The sequence below is a fragment of the Sycon ciliatum genome, chromosome 4 (assembly GCF_964019385.1).
Source record: "Sycon ciliatum chromosome 4, ocSycCili1.1, whole genome shotgun sequence".
Lineage (NCBI taxonomy): Eukaryota > Metazoa > Porifera > Calcarea > Leucosolenida > Sycettidae > Sycon > Sycon ciliatum.
In genome coordinates this window covers 8,853,824-8,876,310 of record NC_088646.1, presented here as the reverse complement: position 1 = coordinate 8,876,310, position 22,487 = coordinate 8,853,824, and the positions used below count along the sequence as shown (strand labels likewise).

Here is a 22,487-nt window from a genome sequence, read left to right as displayed (position 1 = left end):
CGCACAGTTGCCTACTCTTGGTTATGGACTTTTCAAGTTATCGCACAGTTGGAGAGTGATATACACTGTACCCGTACTACAATGTAAGCTTATCGCACTCGCAGAGAGCAATAAGCTGTGTTCACAGTACAGTAGAATACTGTGTGGAAAAGTGAAGAAAAAAGTATGGTGTGTAATTCGAAGGTCCTGCTCGAACCTTTTCCATGTACCGATTTTTACACTTTCACATCCTACACTAGTCTTACACAATAGATCTACATGACTGTACAGAACTTGAGTTGAGAAGATCTGCATTTAGCAGAATTTTTCCAGTTTTTACTCATTGCTTCATGGATGTTTTTTTTCTGTTTTGGACCGGGCTCTTGGTTTGGATGACGGCTTCATCTTGTCTTCTTGATGCTTACGGTGGTAGCACACCACCGGCACGCTGCTAGCTGCTACTGTCTGCAGATCAAACGAGTTTACACAACGGGATAGCCATTAATATTAGGCATGGAGCCGGTTTAGGCCATTTAGAGCAATGTCCTTCCTTGAAGCCTGCCTCGTGTTGACCATTGCTTTTCGTTCGACCGAAACAAGGACAGTGTAGACTCTACCCTGTTTTCCCGTCGCGGCACTGGTGACCAGGTGACTCGCTCTTTTTGGGAGGGATGCTGGAGTGACGCTCTGCTCTGTGGCTTGGCAAGATGCAGATTCGGTCTTCCGGAGAACACTTATAAGTTATAATATATTGTTATGTAAGTTACTTTGCTGGTGGTGAGGCTGGTGTCCCGGCCGGAATATCTTGCGCTGTGACTGGTTCATCTTCGACCTTTCGACATGTGGACAGCGTCAGTGGAGGGGAACGATGTGTCGTCGGCTCCGAGAAGTGACACTCCGACTTCTGAGCAAGCCTCGTCATGTATGGTATCATATCATGGTATCATGGAGTCGCTAATAGCGGTACAGTGACAGGAAAGTCGGGCTGTCGAAACTCACTTGACGAAAGAGCTCTTGTGTTGAGTCTTGTCTTGACATGCTCGGATCGAATCAACACTGGCTCTCGGCCTCAGCTCAGACAGCAGATGTGGAGACGCACTCAGGTAAGTGAACCAACATACTAGTAATCATTGAGGATCCATAGTCAGAGAATCCACAGTCAGGGCCGTAGGCGTAGCATGCGATGTCAGCCGCGGTCCCCCCCCCCCCCTGGCCTGCTTTATCCAATGGCCATGAGATAGTTTTACAGCTGTACGACTGGCACTTACATCAGGCCATGGAGACCCTTCCGGGAAAACAGCTCCAGTCACAGTGCAAGTGATCATGTCCTGAACAAGTCTTGTTTCCCCGCCCGCTCACTGTGTGAGTGCCTGTGTCCAGTGTGGGCATAATGATGACAGTATTGTTGTAACTTACTTGTACCCCCTCGGTCATGTTCGTCTTGGTGCGTCTTGTAAAAAAAGAAGAAGAAAAATAGGGGCGCATCGGCCAGAAAAGGTCACTTCGACCTGCCGTGTGGTGTAGACCAGGAAAAAGTAATAGTTAGTGGCGGTCAATTCATCAGCCTTGCAAGCTGTTGAATGGTGTAATCCCAGCACAAGTTGCTATGTCTAACATAGCTTGTTCGCTATCGTCGCTTACAAGCCAAAGGTCTGCTCGCTCCGTCACGCAGAGCCCGTCAAATAGTGCACTCCATAGCCTACTTCAGCCGCTGCGCACAAATTCTTCAAACTGCTAAAAACGGCTACGGAGGAGAACCTTACCATGAACCCATCTAAACTAATTCGAGGGCTCTGAACACGATGGTGACTCGGTCATTGACGGGCAAGGTAGCTGAGATGCCGAAAGTTCGCTTTGAAAACTAAAAATACGGAGCGATATATCCAAAAATCGATGACTCTTGACATGCGACACACCGTTGGAAAGCTATTCGTGTGTGCTTGCCCATCATGTAAAAATCGAAGGCGCTGGGCACATGAATAACGCGTAGGCAGGCGTAGAACGTCGAGAGAAAAATTGTTCCGTGCACGCCATGCTTGCACCATGCATTCGTGCGACGAAGGATTTCTGCCTTTTGGTCACGTGATTGAAGTCGCTACTAGTAGCTTGATGGACGTTGAAATGCAGGATTTGGTTTGCGAGTACTCGGAGTAGTGCTGTAGCACTGTAGCACTGTGTGCACACCTGCCGGTCATGATGTACTTCGAAGTACCTTTGTAAACGGCACTGATGCAATAGACCCATTGCGCAATGACGTAATTTGTACCATAAACACCCTTCACAGCCACCTGAGGGGGGGGGGGGGGTCGTCTGGGGTGTTGAACAGTGCACTCCTGATCCCAACATACTCACAAGCATTACTCATGCATTCCATATATGGCTGTGAAGGGTGTTTTTACGTCATTGCGCAATGGGTCCATTAGTTGTCTCTTCCGTTGGAGACTAAACAGGTCACAAATCCGGAAATTGAACTCACTACAAAACACGTGAAGACGTTGGACTTTGCACACGCTACTTGGACCACCTAGCCCAGCTATTGGTCTCTGGAGTGAGTGTCTATACGGCTATAACACGGTGCAGTGACTGTCTGTTGCATACAGTCAACTTTGCTGGTAACGACTGCGGATATAACGACAATTAACGAATTACGACAGAATTTTCATGCCCAGAGCAAAGTCCCATCCAACTGTAACACATATAATGAGACTTCGGGTATAACTGCACTTCGCGGATATAACCACACTTTTCTGATGCCCCGCCGAGTGTCGTTATAAGCGAAGTTGACTGTAGATTGTGATTTGTGAAGTAACAACAGTCAAGAGTATGCCCTGCTGCACATTGTCACAGAGCATACAATGTGTGTGTTTGGTAGCACATTGTCACAGAGCATACAATGTGTGTGTTTGGTAGCACATTGTCACAGAGCATACAATGTGTGTTTGGTAGCACATTGTCACAGAGCATACAATGTGTGTTAGCACTAGCAGGATTCGCTTAGGACAGAATGGAGACAGCTGCTGTATCCTCTAGCGTAGCTGTTTGTCAGAATATGACATCGTGGCTTCTCAAAGGACTTTCCCCATCATCCCTGCGCAGTCACGCACATGGTATCATCGCGGCTTGCGCAACACTGATTGTCACTGCTACTACTAGTACTAGACACTGCACTGCATGCTCCCAGTCATATCTACAGGCTGATAGGTTTGCAGAATCTTGCCATCAGCATAGTCACCATCAGGGAGTAGCACAATAGTATTGTACTACTCCTTTGTCATCATCACTGGTCTGCAGCGCATTGTTATCATGATGGCTGCTACCAGATGTACATGTATCAGTCACATTATGCTCTCCAATCTACCATGTAGCTTTGGCACACACTCACTGCAGAAGCTGTGCCGGTGCAACATGATTGTCATGTCTTGACAGTTGATTTATCTACTATTGTCCAGATACATGTATAGGTGGCCTGACATAATTTGAGATCTACACTACACTGTGTGATCCTGACAGCAATGACATTTGGGGGAATGTTGTTGGCTTCCAAGAAAAAAACACTTTTGCATTTCCTGGTCACAAGTTGAAGTGGCAGCATGCAAGTGTGTGCCTAGCGAGGAGAAATGAGTACTCTCGACCTTGTTGACATGCAGAAAGTAGTCAAAGTAGCTGCTATTGACAGGCTTGGTCCCAGGACACTACTCACTAAATACATTGGCCCGGGTCTATTATAACCTTGTGTAATTCATCTTAGCTGCCACAATCCACTTGTTGATCATTCTGATAACAGCCTCTTTTCCACTTTCTTTCTTGTCCCTGGGTCCCTGTGCTCATTGGTTTCCCCATTTAGTGAGCAAAGGACGCTTATCGGCCATTAGTACGGTGTTCCATTCGCTGTACATGTACGTATATGTGCCTGTGGTGTACCTCAGCATAGTGCATTTACATTGACCATTGCATGTAGCAATAAACCGAGCTACAGAATCACACTGCACTGTCTTCACTGCAACCGAGTCTGGGTGTAACCGGCTTAGCGTTGTACAGGTGAGGTGTTCCCCGGTGGAGATCATGCAGAGGCATAGGCGTGCAAGCACGAGTGGCGGGCGGCCGCCACCTACATCATTTGATCTTGGCTACCCGTGCTGTGATGAGATGCCCAACGGCACTCCGTACCTGACAGGTGAGTGATTTTTTAAAGTGTGTGTGTGCGTGTGTTTGTTTGTTGGTGTGTACAGTAAATGCAAACTAATCCCAATAATGTAATGGCGAGTGCATATGATGAGATTAAACTAGGATGAAGAGCCAAGGGTTAAAATTTAAAAAAAGATAGGACCATTTGTGTGCTAATTGTTGCACATTCTGACTCACCATTACCTTGCTTATAATCGTTAGTGTTGGTCACAACGGGTAACTAACTTGTAAGCGTATGATGAGGTGCAGCATTACAGAAAAACCTGAGAAGGAAAGAAAATAGAAAAGGCCGACCGGGGAGCACACACACACACACGCGCACACACACACACACACACACACACGTGTGCGCGCGCACACACACACATATCGCAGGTGTTACTGAGTACCGTAGTGTCGCGTATAGAAGCATGAATTGAATAGAAGCCGATTTTTCGAAGCGCGCCGTGACGCAGAAGCACGATTTGAATAGAAGTCACTCTCTACAAAGTACATGTGCAAGTACACGCGTGGCAGTATGCACTGCACAGTGTAGACTGATGATGTTGATGTAGAAGCATGTGTTGAATAGAAGCATACCTTGAATAGAAGCATGGTTTGAACCCCGGCTTACACGGCCGTAATCACCTACTTTTATACGCGACATTACGGTACTCAAATCTCAATGCGCAATGCTACCGTGGCTGCCACTGAAACGCGGAATCACCCTCAGATACGAAGATACTGTCAGGAAGTACAGTTACGCTCACTGAAATCCGACCCGAAGTGCAAAGCTGACACTCTGGACCAGTTCCGATTACATCACTGTACTGGTGCATGTGTACGTTCGGCCGCGGCATTCATACCACTTCCAGGGTGTCAAGCATTCATACCACTTCCAGGGTGTCAAGCATTCATACCACTTCCAGGGTGTCAAGCATTCATACCACTTCCAGGGTGTCGAGGGCCGTGCAAGTGGAGGGCGCGAAATACGCACTCTGGGTCGGACTTCACCCAGCACAACTGTACCAAAAGGCTGCTCAGCATAGGCTCTTTGTGCCGCAAATGTTTGAAAACGTATCGTCCCGAATGGTTGTGTTCATGTCAATTTGTACGCCCTAGGTACAAAGGATCTCAATGGCCGTGCATTCATCACGGTGCCATCGAGTGTGACAGTGGAGGAGGCTGGCTCTAGCATGCTGACCGGGCGCCTGGACTACCTTGTGCACGTCAGCAAAGAGATGTTCCCCATCGATACACTCCAGTATGTGCCATACTATGTGGAGAACTTACTCCGGCCTGGTGCTGGATGTATTGCCACTCACTATGAACTTACTCCGGCCTGGTGCTGGATGTATCGCCACTCACTATGAACTTACTCCGGCCTGGTGCTGGATGTATTGCCACTCACTATGAACTTACTCCGGCCTGGTGCTGGATGTATTGCCACTCACTATGAACACGTGGCATGATTTCTGAACACTGTGAACAGTGACTACACTGAAAGCTGAATGTACGTGCTCTGGCCTTGGAGGATTTTTACTTTTTAGAAATGTTTGTTGTTCCCCATTGGTGGGCTTTTCCTGCCGACTTGATTTTGCACTTGATTGACTCACGACTGCCGTCCAGAGCACACACAGAGTCTATCAAACCCGTAAGTTCCTCTCCTGGCTCAAGCCTGCAAGAAAATATTCAGGAAGTCTTTCCACCACATGTATAAGGGTCACCAAAGTTTCCACCCCATATTTACTGCTCTGACCGTTTCTTCATAATTGCAACACCATGTGATATCAACATACAGCTGTTGGGATGTGTTCTTCAGACATGATTGGCTTTAAACTATATCAGTGCTGGCAGCTGCTTTTCTTTCCATGTGTTAACTGCTCCAGGATGGCTGCCTATGTGGAAGTAGTCGGAATTGAAATGGAATCTTTGGAGATCATTGCCCTTGGCCTTCATGCATTGCAAGTATGTGGCAAGGATCAATATGGTTTGCAGTGTTGTTCACGATTCCTAACCATCAGTAGGAAGTGTAGCCGTGTGTTGGTTATTCGAACGCCTCAGGACCAGATCCTGTTGGGATACATGAATAAGTTCAGTTTTACTTGTAAAAGGAGGCTTGGGCATCTATTCCTAACCTGAACGATCATATGTTTTGCCATCCGTCTTCACTTGCAGCTAAAACTGCGTGATGACATCACCATCGACGTGTACTTCTATTTCTCCGAGTCCAGCGTGGCTGATGTCGACAAACTGTGCACGCTATTGTACGACGTTCTGCCTGCACCATTTGATCAGGTATGCATGCTGGCATGTTATACCCACTCTGATTCACCAGGTATGCATGCTGGCATATTATTCACACTCAGATTGACCAGGTATGCATGCTGGCATATTATTCACACTCAGATTGACCTCTTGCACAACTGTACTAGTATGTCTGCCTGTTCGTCTCTTGGTGTGTATGTGTGTACATGACAACCCGTTGCGGCATGTTTCTTCAGCACCAGTGTGTGGTCGGCGCGGAAAACATGGACCGGTACATTGAGCCTAGCCAGCGCACGTGTCATCTCGGAGGCACGCTAGGCTTAGACTTTGACGGTTGGATTCAATGGCGGATGGTAGGTGCATAATTGGAGATGTATGTCTTTTGACGAATAAAACGGAGAGGTTCCAGGCTGTCCAAGAGAGTGCTCAATACCGAACGGCAGAGCTGGTTCAAACATGTTTTGAGGAATAGGATAAAATTCTGTGCTGGTTCGTTGGTACAGTTGAGTAAAACTGGCCACAGGCCGACATTCCCATGGTATAAGGATGATCATTATAATATGTGTTGACCAAGAGTACATAACCCCAAGAGTGTGCAACTCCAGCTATGGGGTCTGCGGCGGCAGAACTTCACATCACGTGATGAACCCGTACATATTATTTGCACTCTGTGCATGATAGATACTGGGTTGTTGTACGCAGCCCAGCTTTGGGTACAACTCTCTTGTGATCACTTTGCACTGTTTGCCAGCATAACCTTTTGAACCATGTCACGTGATGTGAAGTTCTGCCGTCGCAGCACAGCATAGAGGTTGTGCAGGCAGTTGCACACTCTTGGGGGTTATGTACTCTTGGTGTTGACTCGCAATGAGCAATGCAGGTTTGCACACCCATGCACAAACTAACCCAGCGATCCTTCTTCAATCTCAAGCTGGTTACAACCCTGCTTGACCCCTGTGCATTTGTGTAAATGCAATGTGGCCTTCTGTTACATTCAGTAACGGCAATATGGTGGTGTCGTGTGTTGCACGACTTATGTGTATGCGCTATAAGCATGTACATGATGTCCATGCTTTGAGGTGAATGTGGCCGCGTGCTATGTCGGTACAACAGCACTGCAACAGCCGCTGTGGTTGGATTGCAATATCCACACCTGCAGTGTTTTGTGTGTGTATGTACGTGTGTTTGGGTGGGTGTGTGCATGCATGTGTGTGTGTATGTGTGTGTATGTGTGTGTGCATGTGTGTGTACGTGTGTTTGGGTGTGCGTGTATGTGTGTGTGTGTGTGTGTGTGTGTGTGTGAGTGTGTGCACGTGCATGCGTGTGTGTCTGGTGCTGCAGAAAGTTGAGCATCACATGGTCGACTGCAATAGCTGCATGCACAAAGCCGAGACGCAACTGCGAGAGTTGAGCTCGAAAGGACGGGGCATGTTTAGCCGTAATGCCATTGTGTCTGAGGTCCTGGAGCTCAAGCTGGTCGAGCTGTACAGCAGCGGCCAGCACCTGATCCAGTACCTGGAAAAGTGGCGATGCAGCCCCAGCTCACACACTGTCACCACTACAGACCACTACCAGTGTGTGATCAACATCATCAAAGAGTGGAACGAAGGCCTGCAGAAACTGCACAGTGACTACGATCTACTGTGTGAAGATGAGGATGCCTCCACGGATGAGACCAGCTCTGATGATGCTCACAACCTGCAGAGGGTGAGTATGGTCACTAAGAAAGAGTATTCACGGTTGGAGATGTGTTACTGCGCACGTCATACTTTTAGGGTTGGATGAAAAATTGACATTCCCAGGAAGACAACTTGGAGTGTGTGGCAGAGTGAACAAAGACTCCATTCAAACAATTTTGTTTGCATTTCTTTTCCGCTGTTGTTTTCAAGGAGTCGCATTGGTTCCGCACGGGAGGAGCCGAGTTTATCACGGAGCGGTGCAGCAGGCCAGGCAGCACCATGGAGCAGGCCAGGGAAAACAAAAAGGAATTGCAACTTTTCCGTGACAAGCAGGCGGCTGTAAGTTGCTTGCACATGCAGTTGAACCTCTTCTACTGCCGTCCGGTGACCGTACAATTTAAAAAAAAGAAAAAAAGAGTACAGTAGAACCTGTTAAGGCAACCACCTGTCCTAGAGGACCACTACAACTACAAGGACCAAGGGGTGTTATCATTTCCGGTCAAATGACCCTGGATACGGAGACCACCTGTATATCAAATGACCCTGGATAAGGAGACCACCTGTATATTATGGGGACCACATTTTGAAGGTTCCTTGAGCGGTCCGCTTAGACAAGTCAGTTCACTGTACATACCTCAACTCCTCAAAGTAGGCAACTCTACCGTAAGCCTCCGCCATGACTCGCTTTCAGAAGAAAAAATTCACGTTGCCACAACGCAATACCCTTGACTATACACAAAGCTGCACTGTGCTCGGTCAACCTTGCACAGTGCATGCAGGCATAGAGCTGGTCATGTCATGACTTATGAGAGATGATGCGGTGAGTTGTTACAGCTAGCCATCGCCGCGGATGTGCACCGCTCTGGGAGTTCTGTAGTCTTGATATGACTGTGAATGTGGACCTGATTGGCTCACTTTTATCATCGCAAATTGTCCGAAAGATCTGAATCAGCTGTGTTAAATTGGTAATTCAAGTGCCACCCTCGTGCACTTGCGAGTGCTGATCGCGGTGTGTGGTGATTGCTGGCATTGGCTAGCAGTATGAGCCGTACCCCCATTGCATATCTACATGCGTACATGTACATGTAGCTGCTTGACTGCAGTACCTGGGGAGCTTTGACAACGGTGAGCTGCCCCTGTAGCAAACACTGATTATCTTGACTGCGGCGAGGGTTTCACTAGCGCCTGAGGCTGGATTAACTTGTGAATGTACCGGTAATCCACTCCTTTAAAAAGGTGGCTCAAACCTCTTAGGAGGTAAAACTACTTTCACAGTTTACTTTTGTCACGGTGTTTCTGTTCCAAGTTGTTCTCTGGCACGTGTAGACCCGGTCGACAATGATATTCGCACGAGGGACACTTGTGCATTTTAGCTGTACTCATGGCAGCTTGAAAGTACAGCATTGCGTTTTTCCCAGCTCCAAGGCCCCGGCAATAAGTTCGACAAAGACAATCATATGAAAAGCAGCACCGTTCTGTAAAGGGGTTTTCACTTAGAAGTGGTTCGAGCTACCTTCACCACACTGCCAAGCATTTTAATTTTATGTCCTCGTGACCGTGACCGTGACCGTCAGATCATAGTGCACAACTCGTACTCGTTTTTCAGGACGGGGCACGCTCCCTTCCAACGGAATCTGTAATTGAAAGTTGTCACACTTTGTATTTCCGCCTGTAGGCGCACATAGCAAATGCTGAAGGTTTGATCAACAGGATCCAAACTAGCAAAGGCCACTGCAAAGAGGATATCGGCCGAAGGCTTGTGGTACAGGCAGAGGACCTGAAGCAGTTGATTGTCACGTTTGGCAAGAAACTGGACGACTGGTATGAGAGCATTTTGTCAGCTATCAAGTGGCACGAGGCAGCTGCTCAGGTAGGACATACTCCAAACTAGTTAGAAAAGGAGAGGAATCTTCTGTTGACGCGTTCTCCACCGGGGCCATTGATGTTATTGCATCATGCCTTCCTTGGTTGTCGGGTATGCTAGCATAGGAATACGAGCTCTTGCGCCCTGCTTGCAGAATCATATTGTCGATCATCACCTACCAGGTATTCCCCCCCCCCCCTCTATGCATCTATCCATCTATTTTTTTCTTTTCTTTTTCTTTTTTACAAACTTCAATACTCCAATTGTCTTGTGATGAATTATGATGACTAGAGCAGTGTCATGGGTTGTGGGGCTGTAGTCGACCTAAAGTCTCGACCGTGATGTGCGCTCAGTGCACCAAGTGAAGAGAAAATAAGATTTATCCATCTATCCATCCATCCATCCATTCATTCATCCATCCATCCATCCATCCATCCATCTATCCATCCACGATCCATCTATCTCCCATCTCTATTTGCCAATCCATATCTGTGTGTATATGTGCAAATACACACGTGTGCGTGTGTGTTTCCTCAGCTGGTTGAATGGGTGGTAGCCTGTTCCGGTATCAGTCGTGCCAGCGTGGAATCTCAGCAGCAATCCGGCACAGCCCTGCAGAACGTCAATTGCTGGATAGAGGAGAACCCATACCCGGCTCAGATCCTGAAGCAGTTGGAAACCCTTACCGAGGAGCTAAGGAATTACGTTCACTTCGTGACGGAAATGCAGAAGCACCGCGTGCGCGTGCACGACGCCATGCATAGCCTGAGAAGCTGCCAGGTCCATCTCAGTGCTGCACGAGATGGCCTCTTTACACTAGATGCAGGGAGCGATGAAGACACTCACCCGGCGCGGGTGTGTGGCGTGGCTGGCAGCTCTCCCTGTGATAAATCTTCTGGCACGCTCATCGGTCCAAGGACTTGTGAACAGAGGATTGCAATGGGGAAGGCAAAGTAAGTGTATAGCCACACAGTGAGTGTATAGAAATGCAGTGAGTACGTTCGATTATGCACGCGAATCCGCGCTATTCACATCACCCCATGTGAATAGAGTGAGTGGATTCCGAATCGATTCCAGGGCTCATGATATGATAATCGAACGACTTAAATGCATGTGAATGGATTCATGAATCGATTCAAGTGCATAATCGAACGCAGCCAGTGAGTGTGTTGTACTACAACAAGTGTATAGCAATGCAGTGAGTGTGTACGTATGTAGTGCCTGGGTTGCTATCACTGCACATTACCGACTTGTCTCTGTGCACGCTACTGTGAAACTTCAGTTTCGACAGAACAAACTATGCATGTTATGTATCAATTTAAGGTTGTGCTGTGCCAGTAGACTTTGGATAAATAGTGCCACTCGGAGAGAATTCAATAGTGCCGCTCGGAGAGAATTCAATAGTGCCGCTCGGAGAGAATTCAATAGTGCCGCTCGGAGAGAATTCAATAGTGCCGCTCGGAGAGAATTCAATAGTGCCGCTCGGAGAGAATTCAATAGTGCCGCTCGGAGAGAATTCAATAGTGCCGCTCGGAGAGAATTCAATAGTGCCGCTCGGAGAGAATTCAATAGTGCCGCTCGGAGAGAATTCAATAGTGCCGCTCGGAGAGAATTCAATAGTGCCGCTCGGAGAGAATTCAATAGTGCCGCTCGGAGAGAATTCAATAGTGCCGCTCGGAGAGAATTCAATAGTGCCGCTCGGAGAGAATTCAATAGTGCCGCTCGGAGAGAATTCAATAGTGCCGCTCGGAGAGAATTCAATAGTGCCGCTCGGAGAGAATTCAATAGTGCCCCTCGGAGAGAATTCAATAGTGCCGCTCGGAGAGAATTCAATAGTGCCGCTCGGAGAGAATTCAATAGTGCCGCTCGGAGAGAATTCAATAGTGCCGCTCGGAGAGAATTCAATAGTGCCGCTCGGAGAGAATTCAATAGTGCCGCTCGGAGAGAATTCAATAGTGCCGCTCGGAGAGAATTCAATAGTGCCGCTCGGAGAGAATTCAATAGTGCCGCTCGGAGAGAATTCAATAGTGCCGCTCGGAGAGAATTCAATAGTGCCGCTCGGAGAGAATTCATGCCTTGTTTTTTAAAACACCCGTAATCTGAACGGTATTTGCGCTCTGCTGTGCACTCTGCTGTGCTCTGCTGTGCTCTGCTGTGCTCTGCTGTGCTCTGCTGTGCACTAACTCGCTGCAGAGACATCTTTACGGAGATGAGAAGAGCAGAGATGCCGTACATCACTCAGATGTACGGCTGGGAACAGGTGTGTAAGGCTGATGCACAGTGCAGTATTATTTCTAGTATATGTACTTCTTCCAGGCTACTACGGTTTAATCCGTCTATTTTAGAATGCAGTATCGAAATTGAGGCAATTGTCAATGATTGGGACAGCCACTTTTAATTTTTCTTACCACGCCCATGTTCATTTTGAGCAGCAGTGTGATGATATTGTACTCACGACTACCATTGCCCAATGTTCCTAGCCGTCACACTGTGACAGCATTCACGCCCTCGGGGCATGATTGTAACTCTCTGAATATTGTATTCATGGTGTTAGAACAGTTCAGTTATCACATCCAACAGCTAGGGTCAAAATGCAACTACACACGCACTAGTACTGCGACCGTTGGATGTTTTTTTGGCTGTGAAGCAGGGTTTGAACGCTTTAATTGTAAGCTGGCACCTGTTGGATTTTCAGAAGTGCCACTCCCTAAGAACAGGTGGTTCTTGGCAATGAAGATGTTGACGTTGTAGCATGAGGTCCATGGCTGAGTGCCCTGATCGGTGGTCATTGATCCTCTGGAATTGCCGTCTACTTGCAGACGTACTACAGGTACCTGACCTCAGCCCTAAACAAGAGTTCAGCAAGTCTACTTGACCACTGTGGAAGCATCAACGAAGACGTTCACAAGGTGTTTACGCTTGTTCGAACGTAAGTGCAGTTAAAGTGTAGCAGGATCCGTGGCCTATACTTGTATATGATTTGCTTTGTGAAGCTGCAGTTAGTACAGTGTTGTGGAAAGTCACCTTATTGGCGGACTGCAAATGGTTTTACTTCTGCTGGTCTGTACTGCAATCTCCGTGACCAACCATTGCCATTAGAAGCCATCGGGAAGGAGTCAGCGGTGGTTCCCTGACCTGATCACATGCTCCCATGAGGTCGTATGCTATGTAGCTGTTGCCGCTCTGCCTATTCCTTCCTTGTAGAATATGCACTTCAAGTTGTCGGCTGGTTATTTGACTCGTTTCCATTACCTGTGTCTTGTGTAGTGAGTTGCAGCCGAGCCTGGAAACGTGTAAGGAAGATCCATTTTCAATGGGACGGGTTTTCAAGGTGAGCGACAGTTTACAGTCTCATAGACACACTCTGGATAATTTAACCCATTGAACGCTTATGACGTCTATAGACGTCATTGAAAATGCCCCCCATGCGCGGGATGACGTCTATAGACGTCATGGGATATATAGTGATTCCTGGCACTGTCTGGTGTGTAAAAGCACTGCTAGTCATTTGGATCATGATCCTGCCTCTTGTACGATAGGTCGATGGTTCGAATCCCGCTTGGAAACACTATAGGTCTTTTTTTCTTCTCTTTTCAGCGATCTTTCAGCTGCAATTTCACGCATTTGGCGTATTTCACGCAATTTGAGCAAACTTGCGTCCCCTATTGTGGGGCGCTATTCTTTTTGGGGACTGTATCGATTCTGTCACCGTGTGGTTGATAGTCTTGGCAATCCTTTCCAAAATATTTGAGGACCCCAGTTGCCAGAATCCTGGAGTTTTAGAACTTGCTATTGGCCCTGTTTTTAGCATTTTATATGCAGAGTACCATAGGCAAGGCCCAGTAGCGCTGAATGGGTTAAGAGGTACACCGTACTGATACTCGTACTGCTCTGATTCACCAGTCTATTACCTGCCCCGTACCGGCGACAGGAAGTAATTGTGTGATCATCTCTTGAATAATCTATGTGGAGATAAAAAGTTTAATAATAGCTATGTAAAGTAAGGATTCCGCAGACATCACCACGCAACATGACAATTTGTTCGAGGTTTGAAATTGTGAATGTTCTCGTTTTCACATTATGCTTGATGGTTGGTGCAGGAGAAGAGGCTGGACGCCTACAAGATGTACTACTATGGGATGGCAAGTTGGCCCGAGGCCCTGGGGAAGACTAGGGATGAACTGAGGGTAAGCCATTTGAGCACGGCCTGTTGTACAGGTTTCTGATATCTTATGTATATCAATAGTCAATACCCTGTCCATGCGGCTTGTATATAGCCCCTCGGCTTGGTTAACCTCAATGGCATTACTTTTTACTTCCTTTTTTTGTCATGCTATGCCTTTCTTTCGCACGGGGTAGTGAACCCAGGACAGAAGCGGACCAGGCATCATGACTTTGCACATCTATCGTTATGCTGCTTCATTACGCGACCTGTTTTATTATTATTATTTATTATTATGTCTTTCTTTTCCATTTCCATGTTCAGGCTCTTAAAGAGAAACTGGATTTCCCAAACGACATGGAAAACTACCTAGCTTTGCCGCACAAACAGCTTGCCCTCTACAAGTCCTGCCTTGAGGTGAGACCTGGCCTCGTGTGAACTGCTATTTAATGTGGCTGGGATGCGCCCTGGAACCGCCGGTGCGCGATACACCCACGGCACTTGTATTTACTTGTCTGCCCATGCTCACCGTGTATATACCTGGATTTCGAAGGCCGCACTGCGCATGAACAGCAGGCATCGTTGCATAGTACATGTACGGCCTTGTCCTTGCATTAGCTACGGCCTTGTCCTTGCATTAGCTCACACACTCAGTTGTTGTGCTGCATGTGGATGTGCACACAATATATGTGCCTGGTGACGCAGACGGCCCCCGGGCGTTATAGTATTTTCGGACATGAACCATTGTATAAGAATGTGCTCTTGTATAAGCAAACCCCCTTGTCGGTGTTATTGTTGAAGCTAATGGCAGGGGCGTAGCACCCGCTACGACTGGTACGACCATGGCCGTACCACTTTTCGAAAAGTGTGGTCCGTCTGGAACGTGCAAAACCGTAATAAAAAAATCAGGATCCATCGATGCATACATATGTACATGTATGCGCATCAGACTTTGACCATTTTCTAGACTCGTACTCGTAGATCTGTTATGCATCTGCAGTCGTACTGAGTACTGTACTCGACTCGACTGCACACTGCGCCTGAAGTGTGCCAGAAGTTCCCAGAACGCAGGATTTTGTGTCTTTTTTACAAAATTTTCGCGGGGGGGTCCCCCGGACCCCCCTCCAACACAGCCTTCGGCCGCACCGACCTTCGGTCGTACCACTTCCAAAACCCCTCCTACGCCCCTGTAATGGTCACCTTCAAGTTGGTGTGCCAAACAAGACAGACGATATTGAGCCCTGAGCTGGTGTATATGGTACTGTAGCTTTGGGGCTAGTCTAGTGTCATCACGCAGCCATGCATGCATTGTGCTTCCACCTTGCCTGTAGCGCCTTGCCGAGGCCTGTCCCAGAGTATCGAGGAGCAGCCAGCAGTATCAAGACTTGAAGTTCTCCGTGAAGAAGATCCAGGACCTCTGCTACCTGGGCAATATCATGCTTGGCCTCCAGAGACTGGATTCTTCTTACACAATCAACCATGTGGCACTAGGAAGACCTATTCGCATGGTAAGATGGACTTCAGTGCTTCCAAGAAAAGTGTCAGTCCCCCCCCCCCCCTTGTTTTGAATGGTTCACCGTGTGGTTGGCACGCAGTACACATGTTTCACTTCGTATCCTGTGTCTCCCATTGACTTCGTTGTGTTAGCACTCCTGCAAAGCGACTGGCTCTGTAGTAGACTGCCATGGTCAAGTGTCAAGTGTGCCAATACATGTACATTCCACAATCACTGTTTTCTCTATCCGGCTCACGGTGCTCCAACGATTTGAATGCTGTGTTTTCTATGCTGATCGTTTGACTTGGTGCTTGCTAAACCGTAATTGTAACACCAGTGCATTGAGTGGTGGGACTGCTGCTAGTTCAGATGGTATTGATAGCGACTACTCCAACTGTCTGTTTTGAATGCTGCATCGGCTTACAGGGTGAGTTTAGTGTTGGCACGGAGCAAGGTATGGTTTGCAAGCTCAAGAAGGCGCTGTTTGGCAAACGCGTCGAGCACCAGTACACAGCATTTCTATTTGAACGGGCAATACTGCTCGCAGCACCAGCGCAGACTGAGTGTAGCAAAGCTGGCTGTTCCGATAAGCTCACCTTTGTCCGGCAACTCAAGGTAGGTTGCAAGTCACATGCCAAGTGTCTTGCCAAGGGGTTCCCTTACTTTGGGGAGGTTCTCCAAAGTAAGGTAACCTTGGCCTGAGATTAGTGGTGGTGGTGGTGATGGTGTGTGTGTGTGGTAGGGGGGGGGGGGGGGGGGGGGAGAGATAGCCACCAAATGCAGTAGCAACTATTGTATCTCTGTCTGTGTAGCCAATATTATTCATCGGGAACCCTGAGCTACCCCGAGCTGAGTAAAGTTAATTCTGAAGCCAGAACAAACTGAAGACCCTGCAAATAAGCCCATCATGCGCATTGCCAAATGTGAAAGGTATGAGTAATGCATGTGAGTACGCTGGGATCAGCAATGCACTGTTCAACACCCCAGACGACCCATGCCCAGGTGGCTGTGTGAGGTGTTCATGGTACAAATCACGTCATTGCGCAATGGGCTTATGCATACTATACTGCACGAGGGAGGCACGTACTAAGCTTGTAGGTACTTGTTTACAGAATTTTATCATTAATTTTTCTCAGCCTCATGGAATATGATTTTTCTAAATGATGTATCCCAAGTCGCTTCCTGACAAAATGCTTGGTTTGTAATAATATTATGTCTTTAGACACCATGTTGTACATGCAGTTGGCGTTCTGTTGTAGCGCCAGGCCAATGGCATGTAGAGTGAGTTGTCATTTTAACTGGGCTATGGGGTCATGGCATTGTGGTTTGGCCCTGTGCAGCTTCAGTCTGTACAACTCACTGTGGAGGAGAACAATGTGGAGACGTTTGTGCTGGAAGAGAGTGCCGAACGACTTGTGTTCAAGGTACCAGTGATGTGTTGCAACTGAGAGCACACGTATTCTGTGTCATAAGCTACTTGACACCACCCTGCTGAAAACACAGCTAGGATGGCCTTCGGGGTAGGGTCCGGAGGCGAAAAGCCTGAGAAGGGGGGGGGGGGAGAGGGAGAGAGACAGAGAGGGGAGGGAGAGAGAGAGAGAGAGAGAGAGAGAGAGAGAGAGAGAGAGAGAGAGAGAGAGAGAGAGAGAGAGAGAGAGAGAGAGAGAGAGAGAGAGAGAGAGAGAGAGGGGGAGGGAGAGAGAGAGAGAGAGAGGGAGAGAGGGAGGGGGAGAGGGATGCTGAGTGTCTTCTTGTGAGCTCTTTTACTTGTATGTGAAATGATTGCAACAATTTTTTGGCCTCCACCTGCTGTTTCATGAGAATCTGTATGCATGGCATGGCATGGCATGGCATGGCAGGGAGGAGTAGGCAGGGGCGTCGCACACGGTACGGTCACTACTGTATTGACCCTTCCACTATTTGCCCCAAGTACCCCGTGAATCAATAAAATGCACTGATTTGGGCTCTAAATTTCCCAGATTTTCTGCTTAGCCATCCCTCCCCCACGAGTAAATTGCACTTCAGATTGCTGACCGTCATCATCATCATCATCATCATCACAAGCCCATAGCCCTAAGGCCGTCGGGTGTCACAGAGCAAGCATGATCAAGCGAGCGCCATAAAAATCTATCGCGTGCAGCAGCGAGCAGGGACTGCACGCGCACGTCAAGTGCAGTCCATGAAATAATATTATCTAGCCATGACATTCTGGGCCTGCCTCGGCCACGACCTCCAGCAACACAACCCTGAAGAACAGTCAATGACAAACAGCCGGAACGCCGGCATTGCTGACCGTACCACGCTAAAATACCTTCCGACGCCCCTGCCATGGTATACAACAATAAAGATTAAAGAGTACTGTGTCTATGCATGTTGACAGCAGTGCCAATAGTTGTGCGGGCGTGCATATGAGAATGTGCAATTGGGATGTGATGTCTGTTTCATTTAGAGTGACGATAACGGTTTGATCAGAACCTGGATTGATGAGATCACGAAATTGAAAGGCAAGATTAACACCAACATCGGAGGTAAGTAGGCTAAAGACATGTAATGGGGAGGGGGGATAGTATCGTAACGGCATTTCAATAAACCCACGACTTGTTATTATTTGATGCAAGTTGGTAACTCAGAGTTTCATGGCCTTGAGCCAATCATCAACTTGAAAACGTGTCATTTATTTTAAATTATTTATTAGATGTTAATGTCCCGGGCAATTCAGGACATGCCAGGGAGGACCGCAGCCTGTAGCCTAATACAGTTAAGCCGCCAGCGTGTTTTCACCTCATGCTTAGTGCACACCTTCCCCGGACAGTATTGCTCGGTCAACTTATGTAACAAGAGAGCTAAAAGTGTGCAAGAATGGACTCGGATGGAGAGCCAAGGATAAATTTATAGAAAAGAAAAAAGGACCAAGGAACTACAAGTTACGCTATATGTCCACTAACACCACTAGTTACTAAACAATCAGCTCATGTGATTGCATTGCACGACACTGACCGACGGTACTGACGTTCTAGAACTATCTGGCTAACAGCTCTAGCACATCTTGGATGCGCACTCAGTCCAACAGCCTTCCACCTTAGAAGGTTCTAAGTTATAATTATGATAACTTATGAGGGGAAGGCGAGCGCAACCAAGACAGGCACGAGCTGAAAGTCTCAGCTGTGAAGGACGCTGGCGGATGTTCATGCATGTCGATGACGATACTGGCAAGACCACTGGACAATACGGTCGAACCATGATTCCAGGACGCGAAGCAATATTCCACACAACTTGTGTGGCTCAAAGATGCGAAGATCAATAAAAGGGGAAGCTATGCGAACAAGAAAATCATGCAAAACCATAGACATGCATGAACATCCACCAACGTCCTTCACAGCTGAGACTTTCAGCTCGTGCTTGTCTTTGTTGCGCTCACCTTCCCCTCCTATGTTATCATAATAACTTAGAACCTTCCAGGTTGGACGGCTATTGGAGTGCGCATCCAGGATGTGCTAGAGCTGTTAGCCAGTTACAATGTAGTTGTAGAACGTCGTCAGTACCCGTCGGTCAGTGTCGTGCAATGTAATCGCATGAGCTGATTGTTTAGTAACTGGTGGCGTTAGTGGACATTATTCCCGTAGCTATGCAAAAGACGTTACTTCAGTAACGTCTGGCGCTAGCCAGGGTCCACACAGCTTTTAATTCCGTGTTTGTTTGTTTGTGCCTTCGGCATGCCTGGAGCTATCTCGTACCAGTCCTATACCGTACCATCAAAGACAGCTGGCCACAATATTCAAATAGGACTGTCAAATGCAAGATCATAACGTGAAGCAACTTGGAAGAAGGAGTATGTATGCGAAGTGTATCGGGGGAATGCATGCAGGGTGGTAGTGCGGGTTCGAATCCCAGGTCATGTCTTGAAAAAAAAAATGAGAAATGAAAAATTTATAACATCCCTATGCTTTTTTGCCTAGGTCATCAAGGTGGTAGACGGTGTCATATTACCCTCGAATGCAAAGAGAAAGTTTATTTCTTTCGCTCAGGACTCTACGCTATGCTTTTTTGCCTAGCTCATCATGCATGTTATTCGAACAGATGGAAACTTTTTGCAATACAATGATATAGCAGATCAGTTCGTTGTGGTATGGTTGGGCATTGTAGCCGTCATGGTCGACGTAAAACACTATAAGACCGCAACGAAGTTGGGGCCAAAGAGAAAGTTCCATCAGTTCTAATAACATGCATGATGAGCTAGGCAAAAAAGCATACTGAGCGTAGGGCCCTGAGCTTCCAAGCTCTCTCTCGTAGCGTAACTTGTAGTTCCTTGGTCCTTTTTCTTTTCTATAGAGCTAAAGGTGTTTGCAATAGCATTGCATTGTGGTTAGTGTTGTCGTAGGCAGTTTGTCTATGATAGCGGACTGCTCCAATGATTATATTCTTGTCATTCTGCCGCACAGCTACCTATCGAAGACGGTCACGGAAACTCACTCAAGGCCAGCATTTTTTTAGTGACTTCACTACAACTCGATGTGGGTCTCTGACCTTGCCCACGATTTGTGACAGAGGTGAACGCAAAGTAGCACACCGTCAAGTAAGTACCTCAAACAAATGCCTGGAGTGGCTTTCCCTTTTCACACTGCCAGCACTGGCCCGCTCATTGTGTTGTTTTCGATCCACATGTTTTACTGATATTTTCGAAAGTACCTATTTGCCGTAGAGCGAGTCTTCACACATACCGGTAACGTTATCTGTGTGTGTGGGTTAATGTTCTCGTGTTACCTTGCGTAGGCGTTCGCTGAACGGGATCGGAAGGTTGCTACTTTGGACAAGAAAACAGCGAAGATGGCAGACAATGCGTATGAGTTCCAAGAGCTCATGCAGGCACTCAATCCACATCACAGTGGCTGTTCCTAAAGTGTATTCAACTGGTCGATGATCAGCTGTAGCTGGGCTTTTGTTTCCAGGTTACGGTTGCCACGGATACTGTTCATGGCGTAGTGGTTGTCGACCCTCTGCCTTGATAATAGAGTTTATGTTGCCTTACTCCAATCAGGATTTGATCATCACTATGTTGTAGTACTTCTCTGACTGCCGTACACGTTTGATTATTAAAAGTATGCCTGATCCACTCTGAGAGGCTTGGTCGGTCACTGAAGAGCTCAAACGACAATCAAATTCCTGCACATCCGACTTTCTTGAGGTCTCCTTGATTCAAGTTGATTGTACGACTGATGTGAGTCCGTTTCCCATGTATGCCTATAGCACCAACCATGCATCGGAGTCCATTCTCCATGGCATGGGTACCTACAGCACCAAAAAAAGAGCATGTGTTGCTTTTCTCATGTTGGCACTAAACACCGCCGAAGCCTATATTTTGCATAATTTTGGCTGGCAACATAGCAGCTAGCTACGCTGGTCAAGTCATGGTCAATAAACAAGGAGCTAGTTTTTGTGCCGGTGTAAATGTGTGCATTTCGAAGCGTGCTTATGCATCTGTACAGTGATAGTGAAGTTTCATGTTGTAACTTAGAACAGCATGCTAAAACATGCGGTCGGCATATCTAATAATATCTTTCTCAGTGGCCGGGTAAACGGTAGTATCCTTGATTACCATGAACATTTCGCTCATCATGTTCCCAACCCTATTATTTGTTTTACAGAACCTGATATGGCCACTTGAAAAATTACACTCCTGAGAGTTTGGCCCGGGTGGCCATTTCTTCTCACCGTATTATAATTATATAAGGTAAAGTTGGCCGGACCATGTACAACTGTGTATTATGGAGACTGTGCTCGTCAGGGAGTCGTACCCTATATGCTTGCTTTTACGGCCGTCTCTGGCGCTCATGTCTGTTTCGCACTACCAATAGCCCGGGCTGTTCTCAAGGACCCCCCCACCCCCGCATGGAAGTCCGGGATTCTCTGCAGTCTGGAATCTCTGACATGTACGACAGTGTACAACATACAATCATGAGCTAAGACTGCTACAATACACACACCATGCGCGATGAGATCCGAGAAAGGCGAAATTTGTCAGCTGCGTTGTTTTTCAATGAAGTGACCGTACGGTGAACAATTGACGGTATGGGTCGTGCGGGGTCAGGGAAAGGCCTGACTGCAGCCATCTATATTGATAGTCTGTCCCTGCGGGAATTTGCGGAAAAAATCCTCGAAAACTTGCCCAAGAAATTGCGGCAGAAAACAACAAAAAATGCGGCGAAAAGTGCGGAACTTGCCAGGAACTCGCGTTCATTGCTACAGTAGAGTCGCGCGCTGAAGAACGCGGAGCCCAAGAACGTCCAGCCTGAAATTCTAAGAACACCACAGCCTAAAGCTAAGAACGGCGGTGTTGGTTTTCTGGCAGCTTGTGGAATACATATGATCCAGTACGGATTGTTTCTAAGAACGTGCTATAAGAACGCAGCCAGATTGCAGAAAAAATAAGAACGTCCCAGGCTAACCCCGGGCCTTGGAAACAACGTTCTTGGGCGCGCGACTCTACTGTAGCTGCTACCAGCACTCGGGATAGAATTCGCTGGCGTGCCTTTTGCTTTCTCTTTTCTTCGGCGCTCTGACGACCTTTATAATGACTGTGATGGCTTTGGCTGATGAGCTGACAGCGCAGCACAATTATGAATACAAGAGGAATATAAGACCTCCCCCCCCCCCCCCCCCCCCCAAACACACCACAGAACTACTCTTTGGAAAATGCAACTGCACTCAACGCCTTGAAGTGCAAAATGTCCTAGCCAGTCATCTGGGATGTGACTCCGCTGTACAGTGTACAGTCTGTCCCCCGTGAATTCCGCGGCAGAATATCAGAAATTCCGTGCAGAATTCTGCGGCTGAAAACAGTGAATTCTGCGCTAATTCTGCAAATCCTTTTATGTTCTG

General features: G+C 47.5%; 1 protein-coding gene across 4 annotated transcripts; it reads left to right on the top strand.

Moving 5' to 3' along the window:
* The first annotated feature begins 3,462 nt into the window (after positions 1-3,462).
* LOC135814304 (uncharacterized) lies at positions 3,463-21,324 on the top strand. 4 transcript variants are annotated; one of them, XM_065327403.1, is made up of 20 exons: positions 3,464-4,153; positions 5,266-5,407; positions 6,033-6,111; positions 6,322-6,441; positions 6,579-6,764; positions 7,753-8,118; positions 8,301-8,429; positions 9,766-9,960; positions 10,492-10,907; positions 12,148-12,214; positions 12,774-12,883; positions 13,222-13,285; positions 14,055-14,141; positions 14,441-14,533; positions 15,448-15,624; positions 16,038-16,226; positions 16,952-17,035; positions 18,061-18,139; positions 20,051-20,184; positions 20,382-21,324. In XM_065327403.1, the coding sequence occupies exons 1-20, from the start codon at positions 4,042-4,044 to the stop codon at positions 20,505-20,507; spliced, it is 2,955 nt and encodes a 984-aa protein (XP_065183475.1). In that variant the 5' UTR covers positions 3,464-4,041; the 3' UTR covers positions 20,508-21,324. The 4 variants fall into 4 exon arrangements, with proteins under 4 accessions (XP_065183478.1, XP_065183475.1, XP_065183476.1 ...); XM_065327404.1 differs by having other exon boundaries at positions 3,469-4,153; positions 6,648-6,764; XM_065327406.1 differs by lacking the exon at positions 9,766-9,960 and having other exon boundaries at positions 3,463-4,153.
* Positions 21,325-22,487: the final 1,163 nt, after the last annotated feature.